This window comes from Ochotona curzoniae, unplaced genomic scaffold, assembly GCF_017591425.1.
Source record: "Ochotona curzoniae isolate NIBS_2020 unplaced genomic scaffold, NIBS_Ocur_1.0 contig_430, whole genome shotgun sequence".
NCBI classification, from domain to species: Eukaryota; Metazoa; Chordata; class Mammalia; order Lagomorpha; family Ochotonidae; genus Ochotona; species Ochotona curzoniae.
Window position 1 is genome coordinate 28,339,541 of NW_024466219.1, and position 12,488 is coordinate 28,352,028.

At 42.3% G+C, this 12,488-nt stretch overlaps 1 protein-coding gene across 1 annotated transcript in view; it reads right to left on the bottom strand.

Annotated features, from left to right (window-relative positions):
• Positions 1-9,502, bottom strand: part of TAF1A (TATA-box binding protein associated factor, RNA polymerase I subunit A) — a 28,424-nt gene extending 18,922 nt beyond the window's left edge. Inside the window, exons 1-4 of the mRNA XM_040985710.1 lie at positions 9,388-9,502; positions 8,159-8,291; positions 5,747-5,916; positions 1,432-1,545 (exon numbers count right to left, since the gene is read on the bottom strand). Of these exons, the coding sequence (XP_040841644.1) occupies positions 1,432-1,545; positions 5,747-5,916; positions 8,159-8,279 (405 nt within the window). The 5' untranslated portion in view covers positions 8,280-8,291; positions 9,388-9,502. The remainder of the gene's footprint in view (positions 1-1,431; positions 1,546-5,746; positions 5,917-8,158; positions 8,292-9,387) is intronic.
• Between the last annotated feature and the right edge of the window lie 2,986 nt (positions 9,503-12,488).

A 12,488-nucleotide genomic window follows, 5' to 3' on the forward strand; every position in this document is an offset into this window, starting at 1 on the left:
CAGCTAAATATAAAAACACAACAGACAGATGGATAAGCAAAAGGTGACAGACAATCCGAATAGTACTCAGTCATAAAAAGAAATGAAGTTCCGATGCGTGTCACAACATGAATAAATCCTGAAAATGTTATGCTAAATTAATTATCTAGAATAGGCAAACTCAGAGACTGAAAACAGACTGGAGGTCCAGAAGGGCTGGGAGGGCAGGGGGGGTATTGTGGTAGAGGATGGTAAACCATCATCTGTGATGCCAGCATCCATATGAGTGCTGGTTTGACACCCAGCTGCTCCACTTCTAATCTAGCTCCCTACTAGATATACAGGGAAAAAAAAAAACCAGAAGAAAATAGCTCAAGTTCTGAGGTCCCTGCACCCATGAGTGAGACCTGGCAAAACTTCCTGGCTTCAGCCTGCCACAGCTGTGCCTTTGCAGCCATGTAGAGAGTGAAGCAGTAAATGAAATCCTTGCTCTCCCTCTTTCTATGATTTTCAACTAAATAAAAACAAATCATAAAAAATTTAAAAAAAACCTTGATATTAAAAAATTGGGGGCAAAAATACACCAGAAAAAGAGGGAGATACACCATTTGTGAATGCCTCACTATCTTCGGACAAGACTTCATTAGCAAGCAGGTCTATGGTGCAGTGGGCTAAGAAGCTGCTGGGAAGCCCACATCCCTATTTTAGTGTCCGAGTTCACGTCTCGGTGTTGCCTCCTACCAACTTCCTACTTGTCCTCACTGCACTCTGGGAGATGGCATCTGATGCTCCAGGATTGGGTTGCGCCCATCCACATGGCTCAAGTCCTAGGGTCCCTGGGAGCCCTGACTGAGCTCCAGGCCCTTAGCCTCGGCCGATGTTCCTGCAGGCATTTGCAGAAGCAGTAGCAGAGAGAGCACCATGTCACTCTTTGTTTCTATGCTCTCAAAATGAAAATAAAAACATAAACAGTTTTGCAAAAATAAATTTTATAAAAATAAAGACTTTCATTGGAGAATATATGAATTTGAAAAGAAGGTTCCACTTAAACACAAGGAACACTGAAATATTTCCATGTCTTTAAATTGCCTATTTATTTAGCTATTTTTACAAAAAAAAAAAAAATCACCCACACACAACCAACTCTTAGCTCAAATGCTGAAGTGAACATATGAGAACGTGGCCCACTGACATGAAATGTAACTGCTCTCTCTGATTTGGGCTCTCTCTGGTTTGGACAGCCAGAGAGACCCAGACGTGGTATCTTCATCTGGCAACGTGACAAGTGACTAGAAACCAGGAAGTAAGGGTCTCATAATGCTTTCTGGCAGTTCAACTTCTTCATCCATACACCTTTGTCCCACGCTTTCGACATTATCTTCCATATAACAAATAAATGCAACTTTGAACATGAACATTGAAAACATAAATTCACAAAACTGACATTCTCACCTTTAAATAATTCAAAACGCCAATATTTTTCATCCGGTCGGCAAAGGTATTGAAAGTCTCCACATTGCTTTTGGGATGATAAAACAGAATTTCACTTCCAAGCTTCCAAATAATCTGTCAAAGCAGAAATTACTACCGAAATGTGATATCTTATTTTATCAAATTTCTGCCTACAAGGTTTTTTCCTACTGATCACAACATTTTTTAAAGATTTATTTTTATTGGAAAGGCAGATATAGAGAGAAGGAGACAGAATGATTCCCCCATCCACCAACTTACTCCCCATGTGGCTGCAATGACTGCTCAGCAGATCCTAAGCCAGGAGCCAGGAACCTTCCCTGGGTCTCCCACACAGGTGCAGGGTCCCAAGGCTTTGGACAGTCCTCAACTGCCTTCCCAAGCCACAGGCAGGGAGCTGGATGGGAAGCAGAGCAGCTGGGACGCAAACCAGCACCCACATGGGATCCCAGCGCATGCAAGGTGAGGAACCTAGCAACCAGTCCATCACACCAGGCCTTGATCACAACATTTTATAACAATCTATAATTGCTTCCCCTAGAGATTATGTCAACTGTACTTGTACTCCACCTAGTACAATTAATATTATATCTGATATGATAAAATATTTTCAATCATTTAAACCAGAATACTAGATAAGCATAACAGTGCCATTAAGTTAGTGGTCTAGAGGCAGTTATTACAGGTAATCAGCACAGGAGGAAGAATATTAGCAACCACTTGGATCCCAGTTTCTTACCACTACTGGCTTGATTACTAGGCTCATCTTTATCACCTGTAAAATGAAGGCAATGGATCTGATGTTTCCTGAGATTCCATCAATACTATTAATTCTATATTTAGAATGTCAAATTAAAATTTTCCTTCAGCTATGGACACATCTTAACGAAAAACAGTTTTTCCTGAGAGCACCAAACAGAACTTGAAGGTCTTCTTTTTTCATGGGAGTAAATGTCTATTTCTCTTACCCCAATTTAAAGTATTTTAACAAGACTCACCTTCCCAACTCAAAACAGGCCTCTAGATTTCACTTGTAGAATTACCAAGTTACAGTAGTTGGGACCTTAAAGAAAATTCAAGTTGTTCTTAAACCCAGTTGTTAAAAATAAATATTCTAAGTAATCTGACCCAGATGAGGTAGGACTAGGGTGAACAGAAAAATGTATGCATTTTAACAAAGGCCAAGATGACTGTCTAGAAACCACTAACCAAATTCTTTCATGTTAGGCCCAGTGCTACGGCACAGTGCAGACAGCACTGGTTTGAGTCCTGGCTGCTCCAGTCTTGCTCCCTGTTAATGTACCTCGGAAGGCAGGAGAACACGGCCAGGCTCTCGTGTCCCTGCCCATTTCATGGGAGAAATGGATTTCCAATCCCAGCTTCCACTGACCCAGTCCTGGCCACTGCAGCCACTGGGGAATGAAACAAAGGATGAAAAAGCTCTCTATCCCTGTCCTCCCTTTAATCTCTGTACGCTTACCTGTCAAATAAGTAATCTTTAAAAAAAAAGAGAGAGAAAAACACTTCATTTAGCAAAACAAAATCTGGACAGAGTTTATAACTTGCCCAGTGATATATAGATCTGTGTAACTTGTGTTCCTAAACTAAATTTTCAATCAGTGAATATATTTTTTTACATTTCTTGGGGGCCTTATATATAATTAAGTGTTGCTCTGGTCACTTTATTAGTAAAAGCTATCTAAGACATTCATGTAAATTTATGTGTAAATAAACTTTTACAGAGCAGATTTAACAGTATATGCCAGGTACTGCTTTATCTACGCCCCACAAAATTTGCATTAAAGGTCAGAAAGAGAAGGCAATAATCAAGAAACATGATGATTGAACTGGAAAGTTTTATGGAAAAAGAATCGACAATATGGGATGATATTCTGCCAACTCTACCTTCAGAACAGAGATGGTCTCCCCAAGAAACTGCTGAATTTGTCTGGACAATAAGATGCAGGACTCTATGCTTGGTATATGCTTGCAATGAAAGAATCCTGACTGGATTTGAACTGCAACAAGGTAATACTGCAACAAGGTGGAGGAATCCACCATGGGGGGAGGGGAGAGGAAAGGAATCCCAGAGCCTATGAAACTGTGTCACATAATACAATATAATTAATAATAATTTTTTAAAAAAGATCCTAGAAGGAAAATAAATAAATAAAAGACCAGAACTAAAAAAAAAAAAAAAAGAATTGACAATAAGCAGAGTAGAGGTGTCAGTACAGAAGTATGGGTGCAGACACGAAGAAATGCAGCTGCAATTTTAAACAGTCAAGGTATGTGTCGTCAAAAAGAGACTTCGAAGGTGGGTAACCACAGTGACAACTGAAGAAAGATATTTACAAATAAAGGAGGTAGCTAAGGCAAAAGCGATCCGGCAAAAGTACACAGGCCCATGTAAATAAAACACAGCAAACAGGAAAGGAACAGAAGAGGTGTCAGAAGCTACACAGGGGGAGAAGGTGGGATATCACGCGAGAACTTTGGAGCAATTCTAAGGATACTGGCTTTTTCTCTGTGTGTAACGGGAAGCTAGTCTAGTGCTTTTCAGTAGCCTAGTCTAGCATGTTTTAAAAGGCAGCTGCTGCATAGTCAGTGGAGAAAGGCAAATTACAACCCTTCATAACTACCTGGAAGGAGACAGTAAAAGATACGCATATTAACAAATGGTGGCAAGAATATGGAGAAATCAGACGCCTAAAATACTGCTGGTGGGAATGTAAAATGGCACAGCCACTGTAAACCATCTGGCTCATCGTCAAGAGGCTGAACACAGAGTTACCACAAAAAACCAAGCAGTTCTGCTCCTGGATACATATACACCAAGACAGTAAAGCAAAAGCAGCTTGTACACAAAACTCGTACACAAGTGCTCCAGGATTATTCATAGATTCATACAGTACAGTACTATTTGACAACAGAAAAAAATGCAGTGTCAATCCTACAAGAAGATGGGCCACGAAGACATTATGTTATAGAAGCTCATTCCTAGAAGGTCACATTTTATATAATTCCACTTACATGAAACAGATTAGTGACTAACAACACCTGGTGGTCTGGAGTAGAAATGGGAAAAGACAACAAGAGAACACAATATTTCTTCTTGTGAGGGACAAAAATATCTAAATTTAGATTGTGGTAATCATTGAGTAATTTTGTGACTGTAATAAAAACATTAGGGCCCGGCATGGTGTCCTAACACCTAAAGCCCTCGCCTTGAATGCGCCAGGATCCCTTATGGGTGCCGGTTTTAATCCCAGCAGCTCCACCTCCCACCCAGCTCCCTGTTTGTGGCCTGGGAAAGCAGTAGAGGATGGCCCAAAGCCTTAGGTCCCTGCACCAGCATGGGAGACCTGGAGGAAGTTCCTGGCACCTGGCTTCAGACTGACGCAAGACCAGCCATTGTAGTTACTTGGAGAGTGAATTATCAGACAGAAGATCTTTCTCTCTGTCTCTTCTCCTCTCTATATCTGACTTTGCAATAAAAATAAATAAATCTTTAAGATAAATAAATAAATAAAAACATTAAATTGTTAAATTGTCCAGCTTGTGCCTGTTAGCGCCAACATCCCATATGGACACTGGTTTGTGTCCAGGCTGTGCCACTTCAGATGCAGCTCTCTGCTTTTGGTCTGAGAAAGCAGCAGAGGATGGCTCAAGTTGTTTAGGCCCTGCGCCCATATAGAATAGAAGCCCCAAAGAAGCTCCTAGCTCCAAGCTTTAGATCAACTTAGCTCTGGCCTTCGTGGCCATTTGGGGAATGAACCCATGGACAAAAGACCTCTTTCTCTCGCTCTCTCCATAAAATCTTTCAGATACAAACAAATCTTTAAAAAAAAAAGTTCAATTTAAACAGATCAATTGTATTATCTAATTCAGTTTCAACAGAACTGAGGCCACCCTAAAAAAGCATTACTCTAGTTGGGAAGAACTCTTTTAAGGAGTTTTGTTGAAATACAGCAGAAAACCAGGACACAGCCAGTAAAGAAAGTGGCAGTCAAGTGAACGTTTTCAGACAGGAGAAACCACAGCCCAAAGAGTAGGGAAAATAATGAGACAGGGAAAAGAGGAGGAATAACTGGAATGAATGGAAGAATACTAGGGAATCTGAAAATTAAAGAGTTCAGACTAGAACATTTAAAAAAAAACCAAACTGTTCAGATACAAACTTTCCACCCAAAATTACTTGTAGTAACTTTGTCCAGAGATCCTACTGCTGAGTTCTGCTGGAGGGAGAAACTGCAGCAATCTGTCAAGTCTTCCCTCAGACTTGAAGTCTGTTTACCTCCGGCGCAGCCTGCTTCTTGTAGGTATCTGAGTCTTCCAACGTCTGAAAATAACTGTGCATGTATTCTGCAGCTTCCTGCCACTGGTGCTTCAGCAGAGCTGCTTGGATAAAACCCAGGCAAGCACTTGTTGTCACGGCAAAATCCTTCCTCCTCTTTCCTCCAATCACTACAAAGAAGAGAAGACCCTTTACTCACAGTAACTTCAATCCAAGTATTCAAACAGCTTCCTTCTAATAAGCAGGTTTAATAAGCTGAACAGTAGGAATTGCTGGTCCCAACCCATTCCCAGTACTAAAGCCAGCTTCACTGGGAAAAATTCTCCCATACTATCACCTACTTTCTACGAATGTTTCTGAAAATTCACTGTGATATTCTTGGGCTACCAGAGTCACATATTCAATCGGTGACTTACACCTGATTCGTTCATCATTTCAGCCTTGCACCGAACAATCTGCAGAAAACCTAAGAGGCCCTCAAAGGACACACACAGGTACTTAAAAACAAGTAGGGTCTGGGCCCAGCGCGGTGGCGCAAGTGGTTACAGTCCTCGCCTTGCACGCCCAGGATCCCATATGGGCGCTGGTTCTATCCCGGCAGCCCTGCTTCCCTTCCAGCTCCCTGCCTGTGGCCCGGGAGAGTAGTAGGGGACCCTGCACCCGCGTGGGAGACCCAGAAGAGGCTCCTGGCTTCGGATTGGCATAGCATCGACCATTGCGGCTCACTTGGGGAGTGAATCATTGGATGGAAGATCTTCCTTTCTGTCTCTCCTCTCTGTATATCCGCCTTTCCAATAAAAAAAAATAATAATAAAAATAAATCTTAAAAAAAATCAAGCAGGGTCATTCCAGGCAAGGCTACCAATGTACTGAAACCCTAAATGGATTTCTGTTTATTGCAAGACCAAGTTCAAGGAATTCAATTATATCAAATGCAAATGGGATTTAAAACAGTTGAAGACACTGACTTTCATATCTCTGAAGTACTGACAATCCCATGTTAAGAGCATTTAGGCTGGGGCCTAGACTTTGGCATAACCTGCAAAGCCACTGCCAGCAGCCCATACAGGCACTGGTTGAAGTACCAACTGTTCCACTTCCAATCTAGCTCCTCTTAGAGCACCTGTGAAGGCAGCAAAGGATGGCCCCAGTCCTGGGTATCCACACCCATACAGGAGATTGGGAAGAAGCTTCAGGCTCCTTGCTTAGGTCTGGCACACCTCTGGCTGTGGCAATCACTTAGGGAGTGAACCAGTGGATGAAAGATACCTCTCTCTTTAATTCTGCCTTTCAAGTAAATAAATAAATCATTTTTCAAAAAGATCATTTGGGGGCCCAGCAGCGTGGCCTAGCGACTAAAGTCCTTGCCTTGAATGTACCGGGATCCCATGTGGGCGCCGGTTCTAATCCCAGCAGCTCCACTTCCCATCCAGCTCCCTGCTTGAGGCCTGGGAAAGCAGTGGAGGACGGCCCAAAGTCTTGGGACCCTGCACCTACAAGGGATACCCGGAAGAAGTTCCTTGATCCTGGCTTCGGATCAGCATAGCATTGGCCGTTGAGCTCACTGGGGGAGTGAAACATCGGATGGAAGATCTTCCTGTCTCTCCTTCTCTCTATATATCTGACTTTCCAATAAATAAATAAACCTTTAAAAAAAAAAAAAGATCACTTGGGATTAGTAACAAGCATATAAGGAATTTATCCCATCGAAAAAACTACATGTGTTAAGCACTACTAAAAATGAAGAAAATACCTTTTTAAAAAATTCACTGACTTACTTGAAAGTCAGGGCGAAAGAGACAAGATCTCCCAGGCACTGGTTCACTCCCCAAACAGCCAACAACCAGGCCTGGGTCGTGGCAAAGTCAGCAAGCAGGCTCTCCATCCTGGTCTCCCACATGAGGGGCAGAGGCCCAAGTAACTTAGGTCATCTTCCGCCACACTCCCAGGAGCAGTCATAACTGGTCATGTAACTCTGCTACGGAAAGCCAGCCTGGCAAGTTGCCTTTTTACCCACTGTGCCACAACACCAGCCCCAGCAGATTTCTGAAGCTCATTACACAATCATTTTGGCCTGGAACTATTTCACTACAATTCAACAGAAACTTCCTGGCATATGCTCCTCAGTGGCAAAGCCGTACCTTCTTCACCCGAGTCCTCAATATTCCGTAAAGTCAGAGACACAAGCGCTCATCAAGTATTACTGGAAGAGTGTATCAACCATAAAATAAAACGTCTCATTTCGAAAAAAAAAAAGTTTATTTCCTGTGATTTGCTTTTGGCCTAGTTAAAAAAAAAAAAAAAGTCTTGCATATTCCTATCTTGAAATTGAACTAGTTTAATTATTTATATTGTATCCATACTGAAGCTCACCACCTCCCTTCACTGCAGACAGCATGTTATGCCACTTACCCACAGTTTCTACCAGCTTTTGAAGCCAAGGATAATGCATTCCAGTACCGCAAACCACGGCCGCTCCCCCGTGCTCATCCTCCGATGCCCGCCTTGCGAATTCTTCACTGAAATCACTCATTCCTATTCCAAACTGAGAAAGTCAATTACTGTCTCTACACTTTAGCCCCCAGGCTTTGAAGGGACACAGATAAACAGCTGTGTTTTATAAATATCACTTGATCACAAATTTTCATTGTACCTACTAATCCTTTTCAAGTTAAAAAAAAAGTTTAACCATATTAGCAACAATCCCCTAAAAAAATACAAACAGAACTATTGTTTGAAGTACACACAAAGATAAATAACGTACTACCTAATTTTTTAAAAAATCAGGTCTAGATGAGTAAAAAGAAATGTAAAGAAAAGTATAAAAACTACAATAAAAATAGTGGTAGTTCACATGTTTTGGGCTTTTGTTATAAAAGTATACTTACTACACAGTGTGTTAGTTACTTAGATGGTAGAAATTATCTAATTTAGTCTCCACAGCAATATTTATCAGGTTCTTATTATAGACCACAGTTATCACCTGTATATCACCTGTTTGGATAATCTAGATTATTTCATTTAACCCCCACACCAACCCTCAGGTGGGTACCCTGCAGTTTAAGGTTGAAAGACGGTGAAATTAGGTACATGGGGGGGTGGGGGAGAGAATGCTCTAGAAAATGAACATCGAACCACGTGCAAGCAGGAACCATGTGAGGCGCAGGGGCGTGAAAGGCAGTCAGACTCTGAGGAGGGCAGAGACTTGCCATGCTTAGCGGGTGATTCGTCCCCCAAGGATGCTCGGGCCGGACCCCTGTTGGGCTCCACGTTAAAGTGCTTTCCATGCTGCCTTCCAGACTTTTCCCCACACGCCGCCTTGGGCGCAGTCCCACAACGCTGGTCTAGTTAGGACATCTTTCAAGTGGGTCCAGATCCTTGCCTTGCAGCTCTAATTACTGACTCTGTCCCAAACGTCCACCGTACAACCAGAACAAACACTTTAGAGGCAAATTCGGTGGTTGATTGCACGAGTTTAAAAGAACACCTGAATCTGCCGCCTACACAAGTCATTACTGAAATCTCCCCCAAGTCTTCAGACCCAATGGCGTCCCGCTGTTGCCACGGTAACAAGTTTCTCCCATTTCCCCCATCCCTCCGCCGGCATCAGGGCATGAGAACACAAACGAATCCCAACACACCTGGTCCCTCGCCAGTTCCAACGCAGAAGCCAGGAAAGATCTCCGCCGCACCTAGCGGCGTGGGACCCGAGTTCGTCCGTGAAGCCAAAGTCTAGCGGCTCCGGGGCCTTTACGGGAAGCCTCGGCGCAAACGCGAAAAGCCAGCGCTTCCGCTGAGCGTGCGTGAAACCTGCCGGGGGCGTTCCCGAGGCGCGCAGACTCGGCCCCGCCTCCAATCCCTGCAGGGCCCGCCCCTCGACCCCGGAAGTGGTTTGGGAAGTGCCTGTGGAGAGCCGCGCTCCCAGTGGCGTGTCCAGTTCTAGAAATGAGAAAGTTTCATTGGAAATGGAGATGGCGGTGAAAGAACAGAGGGTGGACGCCGAGCGCGGTAAAAAAAAAAAAAAGCAAAATGTCAGTTTGAGAAATTCGCTATCTGATGGCCCGTTGATGTGTGCGCCTCGCGGTCCAGTTGTGGCTCTCACAGGTCAATACGTCCTTCGAAGTTCTCTTCTGTTTTAGCAGTGTTTCTAGGAGTTAATGACACATATTCTTCACTATTCACAATCTGTTTGGGATTTAAATTACATTTCTCCTTCGAGTTGAAATCAAAGAGTCTTAGTACAGTGCAGTCCTGCGTAGGATCTCTGCCCTCCCCTGTGAGTGAAGTCCAGGCGGGGAGCAGCCCGGGCTTAACCCGGTTTTCGGATCTGAGATCTGAGCTTCACAAGCGCAGCTTAACCACTGCACCATCTCTTGTGGTCCTCTATCACGAGTAGATGATTGGAGGATTTTTTTTTGTCATATCAGCTTTGGTGTTACTCGCTTTTTAAAATGGTGGTCTTAACGTTAGTTCTACGTTGTTTCTTTTACTCTTTTGTTGGTGGGTCTTTCTGCCTGGGCTTGGTTCTGTGTTCTCAGTCAAGAACGCGGTGTTCGTGAAGATCTAGTGTCTCAGCACTGCATGACTTTGCAATCACTCATCTGCCTTCCCAACTCTGGTAAACCTTGCAGAGCCTCATGGGGCACCTTTGTACCCACAGTGAATTTCCATTTAGGCTTTTAATATGATGCACACACACACATACACACCATAAATCGAACATCGTATCCCATGTAATTCCAACCATTTGACAACCTTTGATTATTTTCTCTTTAACTCAACAAAACCACCCATTGAGCATCAGCTGAGTAGTTATGGAGTACACCTGTGTGTTTTGATCTCTGCAATCGCGAGTAGCCTAGTGAATACCTGGAAACACTTGCTGTGCTGTCATTTTTTTCCTATTCTATTTTGGTACTCTTGTAGTAGGAAATCAAATTATCAGTTGTTCTATCACGGTCCAGAGTAAAAGTACTAAATGCCTTCCATCTTTGTCCATTGGTAATGCTAGAGGTATCCACTGACCAGGCTAGATTACATGAAAACTGTAATGTTTCACATGTTCAACAGTTTCATTGTCTGTGGGATGCAAAATTAATGGAATGAATAAACCTTCAGATGAGTCTTTGAAAAACAGACTGACCAAAATTTGTAAGTCAATCCTACTTAAGTAATGTTTCATCAGCATCTTTATGTCCATGACCTCTACAACATGTGGAAAAATAAATTGACTCATGAAACTTAACTACAATTCAAAGGATAGGATCTTATGCTATTTTAATACTTTGTATAATTCCAAAATTATTACGAAATAGCAAAAATATTTCATCCACAAATTAAGATATTCCCAACTATTTTGAAAAATTATTTTAAGTCCAGCCCAAAGATTAGATTCACTTCAAAATGCCCTGGGAAAGACATCTCCTGAATCTCATCAAGTTAAGTTCATTGGTCTCTTGTCACTGTGCCATAACACAGTGCCAAGATTTCTAGTCTTTTTTTTGTGTGCGTGATCTTTACATAGTTGATTAGGACTACAAAGGGTTAAGGGCTACAGAAAAGTGGGTAAGACCTGTTTCCACATTCTCTTTTTTCCTTCCTGTATCTGGAGGAAGGGGAGAGACAACGGGAGAAGCCATATCCACCCTCCCTGCCATCCCAAGTTCTTCGATGTGGGCAAGCTCAAGAGTTTCGATAGTCCAACTATTCTGAATTGCTGCCAATGTTACCATTCCAAGCATGATGAAATCTCTTCAGAATCCACTGGCTGACATAGTCCACCTTACCGTCTCCACTTGCACAGACTTTCACTGCCAACACTTGACTGGGATAGTTGATCAATTTATTCTGTCCTCTGTTGTGATACCAGGTGTCCTCTGCAGGCTCCAATGTACTACCATATCCTCCATGTCCACTGCTCCATTTGAGCCTCTGAGGAGGCTCAGCTTTTTATTATTATTATTATTATTATTATTATTATTATTATTATTACATTCCATTATATGACACAGTTTTATAGTCACTGGGATTTCCCCAAACCCTCCCCCCATGGTGGATTCCTCCACCTTGTTGCATTACCACAGTTCAAGTTTGGTTGAGATTCTTTCATTGCAAGCATATACCAAGCATAGAGTCCAGCATCTTATTGTCCAGATAAGTTCAACGGCTTCTTAGGGAGACCATCTCTGGTCTGAAGGTAGAGCCAGCAGAGTATCATCCCAATCAATTAAAAGTCCCAACATAACATCAGCAACAATTTACAACCTTATGGAATTGACAGTATTGAATAGCCAATATGTTTTAAAAAAAATGCAAGTTCTTAACCACATCCTGTGACTTCTCCATTGACATTTCAATTTTAGTTTATATACATCCGGTTCTATACACCTTAAAATGGCTATGGATTACTATTCAGCTGTTTCATGTCTATTTTCATTATAGTATTTAGCATTTTATACCGTTGAAGTATAATTTTGCTGAACCTGGCTGTTTTTCGGGTAGTCTAGACTGGCTTATAACTCTAACAAGACATATGTCAACAGTTTAGGTGCAGAATAGTTTTAGGAGGGGTGTGCAGAGAAATCTTCAATACCCTAGTGAGGAGTAACTAATCTTTGTGTCCCACCTAGTAAGGTATAAGTGAATCCATGCTGACCGTTTCCTGTCTGATTCTAAGCTTTCCTTGTTGTTCTCTGTCTATCCTAGATTTTTTTGTTTGTTGTTTGTTTGTTTTGAGGAGTTT